Here is a 20,464-nt window from a genome sequence, read left to right as displayed (position 1 = left end):
TAGAGTTGCCTCGCTGGAATAATTGTGATTTTCCAGAGTGAATTAATGTTTTCACTCCACTATTGCTGTTTCTCAAATGAACAAATAGCATCATAAAACAATGCTATCACATCATACAAAAAAATCTGACAAAAGTCTTATCTTAAAAGTCACCTGACGTTATTTTTAAAAATAGATAAAATATTTGAAATCATAGATTTTTATTCCAGATAATTCTAGATACCTTAAACTTAGATCTTCATCACAATTCTCACTTTAAAGGAGAAAATAAACAGGTAAGAATAAAAAAAACAAATTGAATCATACTTTATATGTGGTGAAATGTTTATTATTGACACTCCAGACCAAAAACTGAGATGCATATTCATTTTAAAAGTCTAAAGTTAGCATCTCACTTTTCAAGAAAGTCCAGATTATATAGTTAATTTAATTTAAGGCATATTGTAAAGAAAGTATGGGTTTACTTCTTGAATGTTATTGGAGGAGTAGCAGTCCTCAAAAAAAAGATTTTACCACAAATAGATGCAGTAATATTTTGCATTTTTGCTTCATAATTACAAAGGCTGCTGGTGCTTGGAAAATGAACCATTTGAAATAGAGGTTTGATTTTCAACATTTTGAAAGCATACATTCTGGTCATTCTTGCACTCTGACTTTTTTGTGAGCTCATTAAGATAAGGCACATCAGTAATGTAAGTGGAACATTTTCCATTTTGTGCACTTGGCATCAGAACTAACTATTCTGGAGTCAAATCTAGTATTAGCTGCAGAGAAGGCTGCCACTGACTAGGTCCACCTCTGATTTTCCTGCAAACTCTTCAGTAACCCCTAATGTAGTAAAGATGATATTTTTCATTTTCCATATCAACTTTCTTATGGCTTCTTTTAAGATTGACAGTATGTAGCTTAATTAGGATGAATTTTTGGTTGTTGATCCAAACCCACTGAAAAATGATGCCTAAGTTGATTCACATAAAACTCTTGCAAACAGATTTGTGAAGATATGTTTCCCTTGACATTCAAACAAGGAACAGGAATCGTGATTCTTTATATATAAACTTCCTTGATGACCGGGCATGGTGGAATTTGGTTGATGGTTGCAGTATATAAGATTTCATAACAGCAATGCAAATTTTGGATTGTCCAGCTTAATTTATGAGTTATATTGTTATTTTAAATGTTATAGTCTGCATAGCTAAAGCAACCTTCCCCTCACCCCTCACGTGTGTGGATGGCTAAATTAATTAATGTTCAGACCCAGTCAGCACAATCAGGAACTGTAAATTTAATTTCATTAAATAATTTGTAACCAGTAAACTCTGGAGATTAATGTAGTTTCTCCGATTTGGTTCTCTTGCTAATTTGCTGATAGTCCAGTTCATATTAATTCCCAGACCTTGTTAATTATTTTGTAGCTGTTTAGTCATTTAAAAATATATATATAATTCCACTGTAGGGTCCATTACCAGTATGACCCTGCTGCTGCCAGAAACCTTTAGCAGATTAAGGACTCTGACTGCAGCCCATTCATTTCAGTCCAAGTCTAATTACTGCAGTCTGCCTAACAGGTACCTCTGCTATCTTACATTTGAGTTCTGTAGTTGCTTCAGAGGACAAATACAGAAAGATTAATTGTTTGCTTTGTTTCATCCCAGGAGAACCATGGGCGCTTAATCAAGAAAAATAATTCGTTCTTGTGTTGATGTGGTTATTTGATAAAGACTATAATTGCATAAAGTAGGTGCAGTAACATGCACTTTATAAGAGAAATTTCTTTTTAGCTGTGTAGTACGAATAATAAGTGAAATAAATGTAAAAAAAATCTTGGAAAATTGATGAGCCTTGTTAACATTTCTCAGAGTAAGTAATTTGTTTGTGTGTTTTTTTATATTCTGACCGATGTTAGGAACTACTGTCATTTGTAATGTCTGGTAGTTCAGAAATCCAATCAAAGAGGCAATAGTAAAAACCACATTTCCAAATTGTTCTTAATTGCAAGAGCACAGACAGTGGTAAATGCTGTGATGCCTCCAATTAAAAAGAGCCTCCTTTCCACTGAGGGCCATTAGTCCACATTTCATCTATCTGATAAGCAAGTCATCAAATAGCAAAACAGATTAATTGCATTCAATTAATTGTAGAATAACTGAAGGTCAAATAAAGCTAACAATAACAAATGCAGATAGAACAGTAACTGCACTATGAACTCCAAACTTGATCTGCGCGAGTATATATGAATAATAAGTGGTCACAGTAGAATCACAAAGGTTTGAATGAACACGTGTATTGATTCTAGTAATAGTTTGCTAAACCACTCTTAGGAATACATCGAAACATTAAATTCAACATAGAAGCAGCCATTTAGCCCAAATGGACCTTCTTATTTCAAGTGGCAGAATACTTGCTCCCTACTTGTCCTATCTCCATCAACACTTCTAAAGAGAACTGATGCAGGGTAACTAGTAACTCAAATGAATATCTTCCAAAATCTCGAAAACAGAACATTGTATATCTTTTTGTTACCCATTATGCTATTTAACTTCAGGCAGAAGGACAGACTCGTTTAGGTTTTTGATTTCTGTCAGTCTCACGAATACCAACTAATTGAGCATTGCAAAATACGGAGAAATAATCTTATAGAATCCCTACAGTGTGGAAATAGGCCCTTCAGCCCAATGAGTCCACACCGGACCTCTGAAGAGTATCCCACTCAAACCCATTTCCCGTTACTCTACATTTACTCCTAACCTACACATCCCTGAACACTATGGGCAACTTAGCATAGCCAATTCACCTAATCTGCACATCTTTGGATTTGAGGTATGGCAGGTTTCTCATTCCCTCTATTTAAGTACTGAGTTCTGACTGTTAGTAATGCCTTCCTTATAGTTCAGTATTTTCATGGTTGATGCCATTACAATGTAAAAGGTCAATTTGTACAGATGTCCTAAATGTACTGTCAGTGAGCAAACAATGCATTCAGAAAAATATCAGGTTGATATGCTTTTCCAATTTACTGTCGTTAATTTTTGCTGTCCACTTTGTATGCTTTCCAATTCAATGGGAGGTGGGTGATCTAGCAGAGATGAATTTACATGAGGGGATAGACTACATTATGTTGGGAGCTAGAAACATGTCCCATAGTAGTTCAATTTTCAATTTCTCCCTAACTTGAGATTCTACCCCTTCTGTTCATAATTTTTTCCAAAATCCTCCAGCTCTCGTTTTGACTCCATCTCTGGTCTCTTAAGCATTTGGATGTGAGCATAAGAGGTATAGTTAGTAAGTTTGCAGATGATAACAAAATTGGAGGTGAAGTGGACAGCGAAGAAGATTATCTCAGAGTACAACGGAATATTGATCAGATGGGCCAATGGGCTGAGAAGTGGCAGATGGAGTTAAAGTTAGATAAATGTGAGGTGCTGCATTTTGGGAAAGCAAATCTTAGCAGGACTTATACACTTAATGGTAAGGCCTTCGGGAGTGATGCAAAACAAGGACCGCAGGTTTATAGCTCCTTGAAAATGGAGTCGCAGGTAGATTGGATAGTGAAGAAGGCTTTTGGTATGCTTTCCTTTATTGGTCAGAGTATTGAGTACAAGAGTTGGGAGGTCATGTTGCAGATATACAGGACATTAGTTAGGCCACTGTTGGAATATTGCATGCAATTCTGGTCTCCTTCCTGTTGGAAAGATGTTGTGAAACTTGAAAGGGTTCAAAAAATTTACAAGGATGTTGCCAGAGGGTGGTATGTGTATAAAATGAGCTGCTCGAGGAAGTGGGGAAGGTCAGTACAATTGCAACACTTAAAAGGCTTTTGGATGGGTATATGAATAGGAAGGGTTTGGAGGGATATGGCAGCTGGGACTAAATTGGGTTGGGGTATCTGGTTGGCATAGACGAGTTGGACCGAGGGGTCTGTTTCCGTGCTGTACATCTCTATGACTCTATGACATTAGTGTAAGATAAATGGTACAACCCATCACCAACTTGACTCAAACTTTCCAACAAAGTCTTTACTCATAATAGTATGGATGTTGCCTTGCCTCCCCTACTTTTGGAGTGAACACATTACAGGTTTCAACAGGCCATACTTACTGTGCAATAATTGTTCCTCATCATTCCTTGTCTCCTTGTAGTAGTTCAATATCATGTCCAGGGATGCTTTCCTTGATAGAAGAAGCTCTATAGTAACTATCACAATGTCCCTGCTCTGGCCCACTAACCCCTAGAGGATTACTCTTTCTCCATTCCCCCAGAATACTGGTCAAGTTACTACATATCAAATTTTCTGCAACCTCTACGCTTTCAATGGCCACTTAGTGCCACTGAATGAAAGTTCTCTGAACATTCCCCCTTTTATACACTTCACTTAAATTCTCTTGCCTTCCTGACTGACTGACTCTTCAGAGATGCTGTTCTGACTCTGCAAATTCCCAGTGACTCTTTTCCAGAAGTGCTTCAAAGAGCTCTCACTTGGCTTATTTATATGACAAATTGACAACCAAACATGAGTGACTTCCTTCTGCATAGTATCTGATGCCTCCCAGCAAAATTGCTGGCAGGCAGGACCACAGTAGAAAGCCAACATGATGCTGTGAATCCAGATTTGCAAGTTGATCATCTACATTCCATCCTCAGCCCAAAGTAAATCCTGTTCTGCTCTAGGTTCTCTGGCATAGATTCTTTAAATTCCAATTTGAAGCTATCCATCCTGTCTCTGATACCCGCCACACATTTTCTGTTGAGGTTTAGTTGTTTCTGTTTCAAGTTCTGTAAAGGTGTAGAATCGAGTCACGCTGCCTCACTCAATTAAAACCGAAAGAACTGCCGATGCTGTAAATCAGAAACAAAAACAGACATTGCAGGTAAAGCTCAGCAAGTCTGACAGCATCTGTGAAGAGAAATCAAAGTTAATGTTTCAGGTCCAGTTCTGAGGAAAGGTCATCAAACCTGAAATGTTAACTGATTTCTCTTCAGAGATACTGGCAGACATGCTGAGCTTTACCAGCAACTTCTATTTGTGTTCATGTTGCCTCACTCAATGACACACACAGCCTGTTGTTTGTAAAACAAAAAGACAAATTAATTTTACCAGAGTAAAGTTTCTGAAACTTATCCTCATTTTATCAAAATCGTTAGAAAGAAAACTACAAAATAAAAGGTGCTCATGACTGACCCAGAGTCCTCAAGGGACAGGCCCGACACTCCTGGGATCATTCTTGTGAGCCTCTTCTTGACCCACTACAAGGCCAGCACATCCTTCCTTAGAAATGGGATCTAAAACTGCTCACAATATTTCAAATGCAGTCACACCAGAGGCTTACACAGCCTAAGCAGTTCATCCCCACTCTTGTATTTAAGCCCTCTCGAAATAAATACTAACATTGCATGTTCCTTTCCAACTATCAAATGAACCTGCATGTTAACCTTAAGAAAATTCTGAACTAGGACTCCTAAGTCCCTTAGAGCTTCAGATTTCCAAAGCCTTTCCCCAATTATAAAATCATCTACATGTCTATCCTTCCTACCAAACTGCATAACCTTATACTTTCCTACATTGATTTTCATCTACCATTTTTTTTCCTTGCCTGTCGACGTCTATCTGCAGCCTTCCTGCTTACTGAACACTACCTGTCCCTGTACCTTTCTGCCATCTGTGAATTTAGCAATATTGCGCACAGTTCCTTCACCCACATTGTATCAAGGCGTGTAAATGTTTGGCTTATGTGAACGAATTCTCAGGGAGCACAAGTCCAATTTGTACTTGTGAGTGAATGAGCGAGCAACCAGTATGGGTCGGATGGGGATTATTTGATTATGTCAGAGGCACGAGTACATTCCTCTCTTTTCACTCTTGATGGTGACATAACAGAGTTTGAATTTTTTAGAAAGATGTGTTCTTTTTCTGCCCAAGACAATATGTATTTGACATTCTAAAATGATGGACTGAGAGTAGCCTGAATCTTGCAGCTGCTCCTGAGATTCAGGCTTATTTCTAGACTTTTTCCTGTTATTATATTTATAAGTACATGAATAAGAAATGTTAAGAGGCGAAGTGCAGGCAGGTGGGCCTAGATTATGGTTGGCATAGACTGGTTGGACTGAAAGATCTGTTTCCGTGCTGTGTGACTCTGTGACTTTATGAAGCAATACATTCCGTCATTACTGCAGACCAAATTGTACTTGTGCACCCTGAGAATTTAAGTACAACGCACATGCTTAGATTGCACAAACCAAATTTAGCACCGTCACAGCTTTGTGCAAAAATATCAAATCCAGGCTTCTGCCAGAGACTAACATGTTCACAGAAGAACAAATTTCAATTAATTATTGCAATATTGTTGAATGTAATTTGCTGGTTTTAATTTATATTTTTTACAATTTCAACCACTGGAAAACAAAACAAGGAATGAAAAATACTGTCAAAATATTTTGTGGGAATTGTGCAATCACAGTAATAAACTCAGCCACAAATGAACAGCTACTGAGAGACATACAGTATATCATCTTTAACAGTGGAAAGCCCACCATTGCAACTGATTAAGTACTAAATGAAAGATTCTATTCAATATTATGAATATGACCCATCGATTAAAAGAAGGAAACAATAGATTGGAGGTTTTCTTTATTCCTTTCTTGCTGTTAAGTGTAGCCAGTCTTTTGACTGGCAGGGTTGATTCAATCTCAAATGCAACCTTTTCTTCATGAGTTTTTCATTGCAGAGTTCTTCTGCAAATAGAGGATTTGTATAAGCAACACTCATATATTACTTTTACTCATAAAGTGTCTTTACCTTTCTTGTCTTCTCAGTTTTATTCTTGCTAAGTTCACAGTACTTTTTCCTCTAATATTCTAGAGGCACTGAAATCAATACTACATTTCCCCTGTGTTACACACCATCTTCTACTCAGGGCCATTACCTATTCAATTTCTGCTGTGTGGTTTGTTTGCTTAATTAGTTATTTGCGAGACAGGTGTACACAGTTTAATCTTGCTTATCTCCACAGTTCCTTTTTTTTTCAATCTATTGGTTTTCTTGTTTCCTCACTGTAGATTGCCAGTGTAAGCTCTCTCATGGTTGTCCTTCTTGGCTCAATGGTAGCACACTCAGCCTTATATTTGAAAAGTGCTGACTTGAACCTATTTTAGGGACTTGCGCACATAACCATGATGACACAGTGCAGAAAAGAGGAAATACCACATTGCTGAAGGCACTCACCCCTTCAACTCTCTCCAGGAAACATAAAAATCCCATCCACCACTGATCTCAATCAATGTTACTAAAACAGATTAGGTGGTACTTTCTCTAACTGTGGGAAATTTTACACAACTTATTTATAATATCTATGCTTCAGCAGTGCTTCATGGTTGTGATACATCCTCTTCAGCTGTGAGGCTTTATATAAAAGTAATTTACCATTTGAGTAAAGTTGGTCCACAGACTGAATTATTAGCATTTCATGTGTACCTTAGCTGCAGCTTAGCAGAAACAAACCTATAACATTGTGACCTCTCACAGTACATTATAATTCTAGGGAGATATGGCTTGTTTATATTAGAGTCATTTCTAGAAACATTTACAATGGCGAGACTCTATTATAACTTCATCAGTTCAACTGAACAAATTTGCAACTTAGATTTGAGGGATTGAGGGTAAGAGTTAGGAATGGTGGTGCAAAGGAGCATTCTTAAAATTCAATTCAGGCAGCCATGGATTTTTGTTATTTCTGTTTGTGACAAGGATGCTTGCAGTGTAGTTTATCTTCCCTTCAAACAAACATATGGCCCTTAAGTAGTCCACACAAGCTCAAATATCTGCTGTTTCACACTGCCTTGCATAGAGATTTTACCACTGATTTACAAAATGCAGTCAGCAATCTGCAGATATAAATGAGGCAAAAGACACAACTTACAGTTTCCTTCTTCCCCTCTGTTTCTTTTAAATGTCTCCAAGGATCTCATACTTATTCTGAACTCTCTTTTAATATACCTGTAGAAGCTCTTAGTTTTTTTTAATTTGCTAATTTACTTTCATACTCAATTTTCTCCTTCTTTAATAGCTTTTTAGTCACCTGCTATTGGCTCTTTAAAACATACCACAAGTTTTTGTTGCTTTGTATGTCGAAGTTTTTAATTAGATACTTATCTTGACTACCTTTGTTAATGTCTGGTTGAGGAATCTTTTAGACTGGAATTAATTTTTGCTGAGCATTGTGAAATATCTACTCATTCACTGAACTTCCCCTTTGTCTACTTTCCCAGCGTACTTGAGACAACTCTTTCTTCATACCTCTGTAACTGCCCTTATTTAAGTTGGGGACACTGGTCCGAGACCCAAATTGCTCACACTCAAAGTAAATTTAAAATTCTACCATGTTGCGATTGCCTCCATCTAAACTATGAAATTTCTTATTATTCCTACCTCATTACGAGATCTAAGAGAACCTGCGTTGAAAATTGTGGCACTGAAAAAGCACAGCTGATCAGGCAGTGTTCGAGGAGCAGGAGAATCGATGTTTCAAACATAAGCTCTTCATCAGACTCATTCCTGATGAAGAGCTTATGCTCAAAATGTTGATTCTCCTGCCCCTTGGATGCTGCCTGACTGGCTGTGCTTTTCCAGTATCACTTTCTTCGACTCTGATCTCCAGCATCTGCAGTGCTCACTTTCACCCTAAAAGAACCTGCAAGTCTGTTTTCCATGGTAACCTTGCCCTTCCATGGTAACCATGCCCATATGATTTGTTGAGGTAAAAACAATGACTGCAGATGCTGGAAACCAGATTCTGGATTAGTGGTGCTGGAAGAGCACAGCAGTTCAGGCAGCATCCAAGTAGCTTCGAAATCAATGTTTCGGGCAAAAGCCCTTCATCAGGAATAAAGGCAGTGAGCCTGAAGCATGGAGAGATAAGCTAGACCCACCGCCACCCCACCCTCCTCTAGCTTATCTCTCCACGCTTCAGGCTCACTGCCTTTATTCCTGATGAAGGGCTTTTGCCCGAAACGTTGATTTTGAAGCTACTTGGACGTTGCCTGAACTGCTGTGCTCTTCCAGCACCACTAATCCAGCATATGATTTGTTGGTCAAGTTTCAGTTTAAACTTGTTCATGACAATTATATTGCCCTTTGTGCATACCTCTATTATTTCCCAAATCAACTCCTACATTGAGGCGCTCTTCTGCAGCCTATAGTTGATTTCCACCCGTACTTTCTTTCCCTTGCTCTTCTTTACTTCCACCCACGCTATTGCATGTCACAAACTATTGCATGTATTTCACTACCTACGACTGCAATGACACCCTCCTTTATTATCGACACTATCCCACAATCCTTTCCTTTTTAATCATGAATCAACTTGAATAGACAACACTTGCTGCAATGTGACTTGTATCTGCATCCACCTGGAGCAACACATCATCTGCCCAGCCATCTCTGTTCAATTTCATTAATTAATTTGGATGGTAAATATTTTAAAAATGATTTCCTTAAATGTTCTAGGCATGGTATGTTTAAAGGAAGCATACCATATAAATACACAGGCAATTAAATAAACTGAACTTTATTTCAGAGGCACAACTCACAGAGGGTTTGCTCATCTTGGTAAACATCTCAAAGCAATTTTCTTCTCAACTGGAGGGCAGTCCAATTAACTCTATCACCATGTTACCTTTTCCCATGTGACCATTGTATCGATGGTAAGGACTGCTTGTAACTAAAGGTGGTTTGTCTGCATGACTGCACCTTATTCAACATGATCTTCAAGATTCATCTGTATTATTTGATTTTTGTATTCATTTTTGAACAATAGCTGCTCATAGTCCAAGAGGAAACACAAGATGAGATTTAAGGTGCTATATTTGTAATTTCCAAGGTGGAGCTTGCACTGCCTGTTAGCCATAGCAAACACTGAGGAATGTGCAAAAGCCAAAGTGGTCTGCCTCAATGCACCAGTGGTATAACATAATAGGTACCTGCTCATATCATACTGTAACTTATTAATTACATGTACGTTATTCTTTAGATTACACATTGCATCTGAAAAAGAGGAAAACTAAACACGTTGTCAAAATATGGAAGCAAAGTATTATCCACGAAAGAAAAACCTGAAATTGGCCACTTAATGATCTTCTTCCTGACCTCTCCGCCCCCACCCCCACTCCGGCCTATCACTGTCACCTTGACCTCCTTCCACCTATCGCATTTCCAACGCCCCTCCCCCAAGTCCCTCCTCCCTACCTTTTATCTTAGCCTGCTGGACACACTTTCCTCATTCCTGAAGAAGGGCTGATGCCCGAAACGTCGATTCTCCTGTTCCTTGGATGCTGCCTGACCTGCTGCACTTTTCCAGCAACACATTTTCAGCTCTGATCTCCAGCATCTGCAGTCCTCACTTTCTCCGCTTAATATAATCACCAAATAAAACCAAATGTGAATTGTGGTACTGTACATTTATTTTATCTGTTTAGAATATTGGTTGGAGAGTTGCATCATCACATCTTACTGTAACAGCTTGTTGTTGTAATATTAATTTACAGCTGGGGAAGGTGCGATATGGAAGTAGACCAGGTGTGGCCGTTCCCATTTCCAACAAGTGAAGGAATCCAGCAGGAGCATTGTAACTGTGCAGGTTTGGAGATAACACAAGAAAGGAATCAATAGGATACATGAAACAATTCAATATTTTCAGAATTTCAGAGTCTGACCACATGGTGTCTATCTTCTACTTTTCTTACATTTTCTCTTCTCTCCCAATGGCTTTGTCATGTTTGTGTCTTGTTTACTTTACACTCAGCAGAGAAAACCTTTTACACCTTCATTTACACCTACTTTACATCTCTACTTAAAAAAGGAAAGAACTGCGCATGCTGTAAATCAGAAACAAAAACAGAAATTGTTGGAAAAGCTCAGTAGGTCTGACAGCATCTGAGTTCTGACAAAGGGTAACCGGACCCAAAATGGAACTCTGATTTCTCTTCACAGGCACTATCAGACTCGCTGAGCTTTTCCAACAACTTCTGTTTTTGTTACATCTCAATTTCTTTTTCATCACAATTAACAATCTCTTTTGTCTTTTGCACTCAGCCACCACACCACCTGGTCCCCCTTATTCCTCTTCTGCCTCTGACAAAAGTCTGTAAAGAAAGCCTTTTCTAACTTCTTTCAGTTCCGAAGAAGTTATATTGGACTCAAGACTGACTCAGTTTTTCTCTCTACATAAGCGCTGCCTGACCTGCTGCATTGTGTGTGTTTGGTCAGTATGCCTCTCCATCAGATTTCTCCTTCTGCTAGCATGTAATTATTTACACTTCCATTGTACCAATATTTGCTTTACTATAACTTCTTTCATTACTACTTTTGCCTTGCATAATTTCATAATTCAATCACTCCTGCCCTCCTTTACTATATTCTTTTGTTCTTTCTTCCTACCACTAGCCACCCTCACTTTGCCTTTAACCTAGGTCTGCACAGATTAAAATCTCTAACTATTTCCCTGCCCTATCTTCTCAATGTTTCTCTGCATTTTATTTCAGATTTCTAATCTTTGCAATGATTTTTGCTTTCGTTTATATTCAAGATGATCAAGTATTATACAGCAGGAAAATTGATTTGTACTCTTGCTCTTTTGCGTCCCCAGCAAAATTTTCTCCATCCCAATAGTAACAGTTATATCAGTAATAGAAGCAGATTATTAGTGTGTGAAAGATGAATTCAAGAAAGGGAAGTCTAGGAAAGTGGAAAGCAGGCGTGCTATCTGCAGACTTTTCAAGGTTTGTCTGCCATACATATGGGTCAAATCCCCTACACGAACTTGTCAACTTAGACACAGGCCATTGCTTCTGTTATGTTTTACTGATCTATTAATGCAGAAATGGTGAGCAGCAATCCTACAGTTTCAAAGTGGCATATTAGTGCAGGTCGAAGCTGACACTCAGAAGCTTATGGATTTCATTGTTCACCAGTCCCAACTGGACAACAGCACACGGATGGAATGAAACAAAATATGCCTAAGGTAGAGGTAGCAAATGAAACAATTAAAAAAATCAAATAGAGAGAAAAATGAAAAATCAAACCAGAACCGATTGATGTTTGCAACAGTGGATACAATGAGCTGGAAGCAGCTATTGCACTGCAAAATTAATTTTACTAGCATTCAGTGAACCAGTTGTGGGAGAAGGAAATTATATCTCCTACATAAAATATGAGAAGAGTTACATATGATGAGAATACAGTTATTCTCTTAGATATTAGTCTGTTGTGAATTTCAACAAAAAACAGACTCGGACGTTTGACTTACACTGATCATTCAGCAGATCTGTTGAATTAAATCAAACCAAAGCAAACTCGATCACGGTGGCATAGTGGTTAGCACTGCTGCCTCACAGCGCCAGAGACCTGGGTTCAATTCCCGCCTCAGGCGACTGACTGTGTGGAGTTTGCACATTCTCCCCGTGTCTGCGTGGGTTTCCTCCGGGTGCTCTGGTTTCCTCCCAAATTCCAAAGATGTGCAGGTCAGGTGAATTGGCCATGCTAAATTGCCCGTAGTGTTAGGTAAGGGGTAGATGTAGGGGTATGGGTGGGTTGCGGTTCGGCGGGGCGGTGTGGACTTGTTGGGCCGAAGGGCCTGTTTCCACACTGTAAGTAATCTAATCTAAAAAAAAAGAACTAAATTTGGCAAAAGTGCAGAAGGCTTATTTTGTTAAGAGGCACACTTTTAATATACCCAATTAAAGGTATATTAATTGTAACATACATAATATTTGACTAAAAAAAGTAGCATTAGAAATATTGCTCTATATAAAATGAAACAGAACTAGAATCTTAGTTCAGTAACAATAGTTTTAAATAGGAATTGGAAATTTCTCCACCAACCTACTTTTTATATCCATTAAAAAGTACATGACCATCATTAAACAACACAAATAAAGGATTTTTAATCAGAAATTTGAACTCAGCAATACACAGGTACTAAAAAAGATGTCAGTTTCCAAAAAAAAACATAGTTTTACCACCAGATGTGACAAGTAAAGAAAGATGTATGTAGAGCTAAAAAGGACTGAAGTCATTATTACCACCTACATTTCGGAATCTAAAATTAAAAACCACTATGACAATTGAGCTGCGAGTTTTGCCACTGGAGGGAAAATTGCTGTGGTTCACTTAGGCCATTACCAAAAGCCTGAAGACGCAATGGGATCTGAAACCAGCAGATAGAAACAGTGATGGATTTAAGTTATTAGCACAAAGGAAAATGATGGATGGTCTTCTGCTTTTCTTAATCTACATCATCATCTAGATCTACCAAAAGATATTTTTGTCCACTAATAAACTTAGTTAATGTATAGATAAAATCAGAACAGAATAATCTAACCGTTAGGCTGCATCCATATTGATCAATAAAATCACTTGTACTAAGGAAAGCACAGTTACATTCTGACAATCCTGGTCATTAATATTATTTAACAGCACTAAGTTGACACTCCAAAGAAGAGCGATTTCAAGCCCTTTTCGCCTTTTGGTACTTTTATCTTCATAACAGGTTTGTAAATACAACAGTAATGTCCTCAATTTAGTGCAATTACTACTGAATTAGAGGCACAGAGTAAACATGAAATACATTTTTGAGTTTAACAAAATATTGTTTTGTGCAGTGCTTTAAAATAAAATACAAATTCCATTAATTTCAAGAATTTGATGGAAAATAATATTTGCCAGAAATATTCAGCACACTACATCACTGAGGATATTAGTTTAAAGGTTTTTCTGCAGGAAATCTAACTAATACGTTACATTCAAAATATTAAAAATAGCACTTTCCATAATTCTATGTGAACTACAGCAGAAATCAAAATCATGTTCTATTCTCACAAGCTTGCCAGGAATGTAAGGTTCCTTAGGCTCCTCGCTCACAAAATAAGCAAACTATTTTAAATTGCTTCAAAACAGAGACTAAAGGTCCACATTGTTCCTGCTAAGGTGGGTAGCTGGAGTTAATAAATTTCTCACTTTGGAATAAAATCTTGTTGGAGAGACAGTCTTTACACTGCATTGACTGGGCGCTGAATGGGGCCCAGCCACTGACCCCAACAGGAAAGCATGGATAGATTTGGCAGAGAGGGCCACTGAAGGCAGTTTGGAAGGCCCACCTCATTTCTCTAGTACTATATCCGAGATGTGTTCTAAACTTTAGTTTGTTTAGCCTTCAACCCTTTCATCATCTCTCACCACCCATGGCCCCTTAAACCTTCCATGCCAATTCACGCCATCTATATACCATTTGGTGTCCTTATACTTCCACAGTGTCTCATGCCAACTCACATCTCCCACCTATCCCCCATGGTTCTTTATACTACACCTCAGCATTCATTCCCAAAGCATTTTGTACCCAACTAGCCATCTGGCATACACTCCGGGCAGACCTCAGGACTGCTCTAGAGATGAAATATAAAGTTCTACATTTCTTCTATGGTTCTTAATATACAGACTTGCTTGTATAAAACCAAACTTCCATTCATGAAATCCCATTCAAAGTTTTTTTTTAAATCTTGAGTGCTTAAACTTCCATAAAAACAAACTTCCATTTGCATCCCACAAAAAGAGTGCAATCAACCCTTGCTGAAATAGTTGTAAATTAGTTTTTAGTTAAATATTAACAAACTACTGAAATCGCAACAATAGATACCACACCATCTAACCTCTCAATCAAAGTAGTAAGAAGATTTTTTTAAACTTACTGACACATGCAGCTCTTTCGGTTTTCAAACAGCTGAAGATTTAAATAACATCATATTATGTCAAGTAAATATTTATTTTCTGACTTTCAGCCACATTTCCATCCACTGTATGAATTCATGACTTATCTACTGTCAGGTAAAGATTTTTACAATAGCTAAAATAGGGTTTCTTTGAATGGAACAACGTTTTGAATGAAAAGCTTGTCTCAGTTTCATGGCAGCCTGAAATTATCATCAACTGCCTTAAAACCCATCAAGTTCACTAAGGTCCTTTACTGAAGAAAAGATCTTGGCTGTGTGAAATAAGTTTACAGCACCAAGCTTTGACATGACTCGGTGGAGGGCAAAGAACAGAGCTGAAGGAACATCCATACCTGCTGATGCTATCTGACCAGGAAGACTAGAAATCTTACGTTAAAACAGCAGTTGGATTAAAAAGTCACTGATAGATACACTACAAAGTCTATCGGGCTTCCCCACAGTCATAACTGCAGCCCCAGTGTTGCCCTAAGTGTAAAATTCAGTATCTTTTGTCAGAGGTATTCTTTCCAAAAAAGGTAACTAAGTAATACGGCAATATCAGGCCTGAGGCAAGTGCAGATGATTAAAAGGAACAGGGTACCTCTTAAACAAAAAAAAGGTTTAATAACTGCAGCTTTGCTTAAATTTGCAGAATTGCAACTGAGAAATGGGTTTCCTCCAAATATTGTGAAGTAGAGTGGTGCTGGAAAAGCACAGCAGTTCAGGCAGCATCCGAGGAACAGGAAGATCGACATATCGGGCAAAAGCCCTTCATCAGGAATACTGATGAAGGGCTTTTGCCCGAACCGTCGATTTTCCTGCTCCTCGGATGCTGCCTGAACTGGTGCTTTTCCAGCACCACTCTACTCCAGAATCTGGTTTCCAGCATCTGCAGTCATTGTTTTTACCTTCCTCCAAATATTCACGTGGTCAGAATGCCATAAAAATGATTCACCAAAGTAACAGTATGTATTGCTAGTCTGAGGCATTATCTGGTGTTCAAGAATTTACTTGAAAAATCCAATTTCAACTTAGGTCAATGGATACAAGTGTATAGCCTAGACAAGGAGCTCTTGTGGTGCAACGTCAGTATCTCTAGCTTTAAGCCTTTGCTAAAGGTGTGTCATAACACCCGGTCAGGCAGCATCCGAGGAACAGTAAAGTCGATGTTTCGAGCATAAGTTCTTCATCAGGAATGACAACATTGACTCTCATGCTTCTCGGATGCTGCCTGACCAGTTGTGCTTTTCCAGCACCACACATTTTGACTCTGATCTCCAGCATCTGCAGTCCTCACTTTCTCCCAGTGTGTCATAACACATCTGAGCAATTGATTAAAAATATCTACAGGGAAGTCACTAGTATTTGTAATCTTGACTATACCAATGCACTTATTACATTCTCTTCTTCTCCTGAAAGAACTCACATTTAGATTGAATTTTCAAACATCCATGAAGGGAGGGATGAAGGCAAGCAGGCCAGTAATTTCCTTTGCTCATTATAGTTTTGAAAATGTTGAGAACACATCGTCATGAGGTAATCTTTCTTTCACTTATCTACAGCAGTGCCTATCATGGACAATGGAACTGTCAATCTGTCAGTGTTAAAGAACTTCCTACTAGTCCTCTAGTATTGTGAATCTGTCTAAACAGCAAGCAAACAGCCAAACCACTACTTGTCCTGCACTTCTAAAATAGCATCAGGCACTGATGTACTTGATGTCAAAACTAGCAATTGCACCATCCCAATCCCAGAGGCAACAGAACCCCCATTTTCAAGATATTGTTCAGTTTTGTTTAAAGCTTGCTACACCCAAGAGCCTAATCACTTTCTGCTCAGGATTCTTTGTACTACTTGAATACCTTGGTAGTCAATTTATTCAGCAAAATAAAACAAACACAAATTTCAGCAGAAAAACTATCATGGAAGAAAGTTACTCTTTCTCTGGAACATTACTAATTATTGAAAGAAAAGGAAAAGTCCTTTTGTCAATTATTTTCTCATCATCTGATCCTTACTTGTTAAGGATCATTTCTGAAATATTCTAATCATACTTTTTGTTAGATAACCTGCTATAAAAGCCATGGACAAACAGCAGATTTGTGTCTAAGGGCAACACAATGATTTGATAATTTCCTAAAACCAGCCAAAGGCCAATTATTAAAAGCTGAGCTTTTCATTGCTCACTTATGGATTTTCTTTTTACATCCAACTGTTCTCAGTTCAGACTTCGCATCTGAGGATCAAGTTTACATACATTTTCTGCTTAAGAGTGACAACTAATTATGGGGGAGGGGGGGGAGTGAGGATTTTCTATAAAGATTTTTGTAGAAGTGTAAAATAAAAGCATACGGTTAGGAAATTTCGTGCACTTCTAAATCAGTTAGTAGTAGCTATTCCTACAAGAACACGCTTGGAAAAACTGAATGGACCCACAGATTCCGACTGCTATGACAGTGACAGAAATGGGCCATTATCTTTGTGTAGTCTGTATGTCAGAATTCTTGGCATCCACACTCTGTGCTGTGAAGCGCCCTGTGATCTGATAAATCAATATTTCATTGCAGAATTCATAGGTATGTGACAGTATGACAGAATAAAACTGAAGCATGTAATGCAGGTTGAAACACATCATATATTTAACAGGTTAAACATCTTTGAGGGCACCTCAGAATGGAAGCTCATTTACACAAAATATGAAGGAACTCCCAGTGTACAGCAGATCTAAGAAATTGAAATACATAATCTTGATTTATGAGGCAAGGTTTTGTTCTTTTTAAAACAAAAACACATTTTGGAAGATTTCCACTATACCTGAAGGTAGGCTTCCAAACCATGGCGTCGTTGTTCCAGGACTTTAGGCACCCAGTTTCTCACATGCTTTGAAGGCATTTCAGGCGTTTTAATGCTTTTCTTCAACTTTTATGGAAAACAAAAAAATATAAATTTACATTTATCAAAACTCAAAGCCAATTTAGTCTTTACATATTGACTTCCTAAACACTGCTCTCTTTCTCCTACTTTGTCATTAGATTATACAGAATAATACATCAGGTAACCACCAACAAATTTTTTAAAATTGCAGCACACCAATGTTGAGTACTGATGGATTTTCAACATAAGCTATCAATTGGGGGGGGGGACTTTTAGGGGATGGTCAATGCCTGGTGTCACATTTGGCTTTCACATTGTCATTTGCCATCATGCCATGCGTAACATTTAGAATCAAACTAGTTTGGATGGTTTAAAAAGAAGATATCTCTAGGGAGAAAAAAAAACATAAGAAAAAGAGACTGAGATCATTCTTTGAAAAGTATAGAGTTCCAAAAAAAAGTTGCTGATAACTTGAAATAATAACATAATTGCAATTACCAGGTACTTGAATGAACATGCTAGATATGAACAACAGATAGTCAACATGGATTCTAATCAGCAATGTACACTTGACCAAATTCATAACCTCTTTGAAGAAATAAGATAAAGTCATGGAAAGAAAATAGAGTATACAGCATTTGGTGAATTTTTTTTAAAAATCATTAAATCATCACAAAAACAGAGATGAAGCTAACAGTATCTGGAATTAAGGAGAATGTACAGACGGTTTTGGGGCATGAAATTAAATAAATGATCAACAAGGAATTAAGGGAATAATGTAAACTTCGGCAGTTTGCCAAGATGATGAAACGTATTAAAGAATGCAGAACAAGAAACCAAATGGTAGATGCACAAGACAGAAATATGAATTAAAACATTTTGTAATTAGGAACAAAGAGAAAAAAATACACCTTAAATGGTAAAATGTCAGATTAAGAAAGAGGAGCAATTGGAACTTAGTGTACAGGTAGACTATACTGTAGTCCCCCCATACCCGCAGGGGGATGTGTTCCAGGGCCTACCGCAGAAGCCCAAAACTGCGGATAGCAGTGAACCCATTCATTTAACTGGGAAACGTACCTCCCCGGCAGCCTTCTGGTCCCTGGTTTTGGAATGTTCCCTATAATATGTTCCGACCACAGTAAACTGCGGGTAACTAAAACTACAGAAAATGATTCCATGGATATGGCGGAGAGCGGGGGGGGGTTCGTCCTTTATGTACAAAAGGAACCTCCTTTGCCTGCATTACCAACACTGTCTCTACCCATGCTCCTGCAAAAACTTCAAAATTCTACTTCAAACTGTTTCAATCGTGTACTGTATAACATTTGACTGATATAGTACAATCAAAAATCAAAGTTTTCCCTACTTAAAAAGTGACAAATATATAAAAGATTCTGCAATGTTTTAATAAAATTATACAATCTGTATAAAAACATATAAATCAGTTTTTATTCCAATCAATAGCGGTGCCAATATTATTTTAATTCCAATTGCCCTTTTTTGTGAGCAAATTCAGTTGCTAGTTTCAATCAACAATAACATTTGAAATTTACACCCTTAGAGGAATCACAATACTGAAACTGTGCTCTCACAAACAAAGAAAGGTATTCAACTAGGGACTGATGAGTGCACACTTTCACGTCTGGAACTGGGTTTAAATGCAGCCCAGACCAAATTGTACTCTGTCTCCCAAGTACAAGTGTTCAAACAGAATTTGGGTAATTCCTGGATGGGAAAGATTCACACAGCAAAATTCCATAATTTTGCAAAAGTGTAATCTCAAAATATCTACGGCAGAATTATTGATTAGCCCATGAAAGTGAGAACAGAAGGAGGGATACTCCGAAAATAGCGCTCCTAGATGGTATGCCAGGGTCTCTTAAGTTGAGGTTGGAGGTATTCTTGTTAGCAACCTGCTCACCTCCAATTATTAGCTTATACAGCTCTAAGTCTAAAAGAGCCAGAGGGAGCTAAAAGCAATTTTCAGTTTATATATCACCAAACCTGAACAGTTTGCTTTTTTGAAATTATCCAGATATCCTACATTGGAAATTGAAACCCTTAAGCTATTATGTTGTCGGAAGCAAACTAGTTTACAAAAGTTTACAATTAGCCTAACCTCGGTTGTTGGTAAAATTCTAGAATCCATCATTAAGGATGAGGTTTCTAAATTCTTAGAAGAGCAGAGTCTGATTAGAACAAGTCAACATGGATTTAGTAAGGGGAAGTCATGCCTGACAAACCTGTTGGAATTCTTTGAAGAGGTGACAAGTAGGTTAGACCAGGGAAACCCAGTGGATGTGGTCTATCTAGACTTCCAAAAGGCCTTTGATAAGGTGCCACACGGGAGGCTGCTGAGCAAGGTGAGGGCCCATGGTGTTCGAGGTGAGCTACTGGGATGGATTGAGGATTGGCTGTCTGACAGAAGGCAGAGAGTTGGGATAAAAGGTTCTTTTTCGGAATGGCAGCCGGTGACGGGCGGTGTCCCGCAGGGTTCAGTGTTGGGGCCACAGCTGTTCGCATTATATATTAATGATCTGGATGAAGGGACTGGGGGCATTCTAGCGAAGTTTGCAGATGATACAAAGTTAGGTGGACAGGCAGGTAGTACTGAGGAAGTGGGGAGGCTACAAAAGGATCTAGACAGTTTGGGAGAGTGGTCCAGGAAATGGCTGATGGAATTCAACGTGAACAAAAGCGAGGTCTTGCACTTTGGCAAAAAGAATAAAAGCATAGACTACTTTCTAAACGGTGAGAAGATCCATAAAGCCAAAGTACAAAGGGATCTGGGAGTGCTAGTCGAGGATTCTCTAAAGGTCAACATGCAGGT

General features: G+C 38.2%; 1 protein-coding gene across 2 annotated transcripts in view; it reads right to left on the bottom strand.

Annotated features, from left to right (window-relative positions):
• The window catches only part of LOC140485983 (sorting nexin-24-like), a 172,385-nt gene that overhangs the window by 67,692 nt on the left and 84,229 nt on the right, over positions 1-20,464 (bottom strand). For both annotated transcript variants that reach the window (XM_072584481.1, XM_072584471.1), the window contains one exon: positions 17,572-17,676. In XM_072584481.1, coding sequence (XP_072440582.1) covers positions 17,572-17,676 — 105 coding nt within the window. The remainder of the gene's footprint in view (positions 1-17,571; positions 17,677-20,464) is intronic.

Source organism: Chiloscyllium punctatum, chromosome 2, assembly GCF_047496795.1.
Source record: "Chiloscyllium punctatum isolate Juve2018m chromosome 2, sChiPun1.3, whole genome shotgun sequence".
Taxonomy (NCBI): domain Eukaryota; kingdom Metazoa; phylum Chordata; class Chondrichthyes; order Orectolobiformes; family Hemiscylliidae; genus Chiloscyllium; species Chiloscyllium punctatum.
Note: the sequence above shows the minus strand (reverse complement) of the source record. Positions and strands in the feature narration are given on the sequence as shown.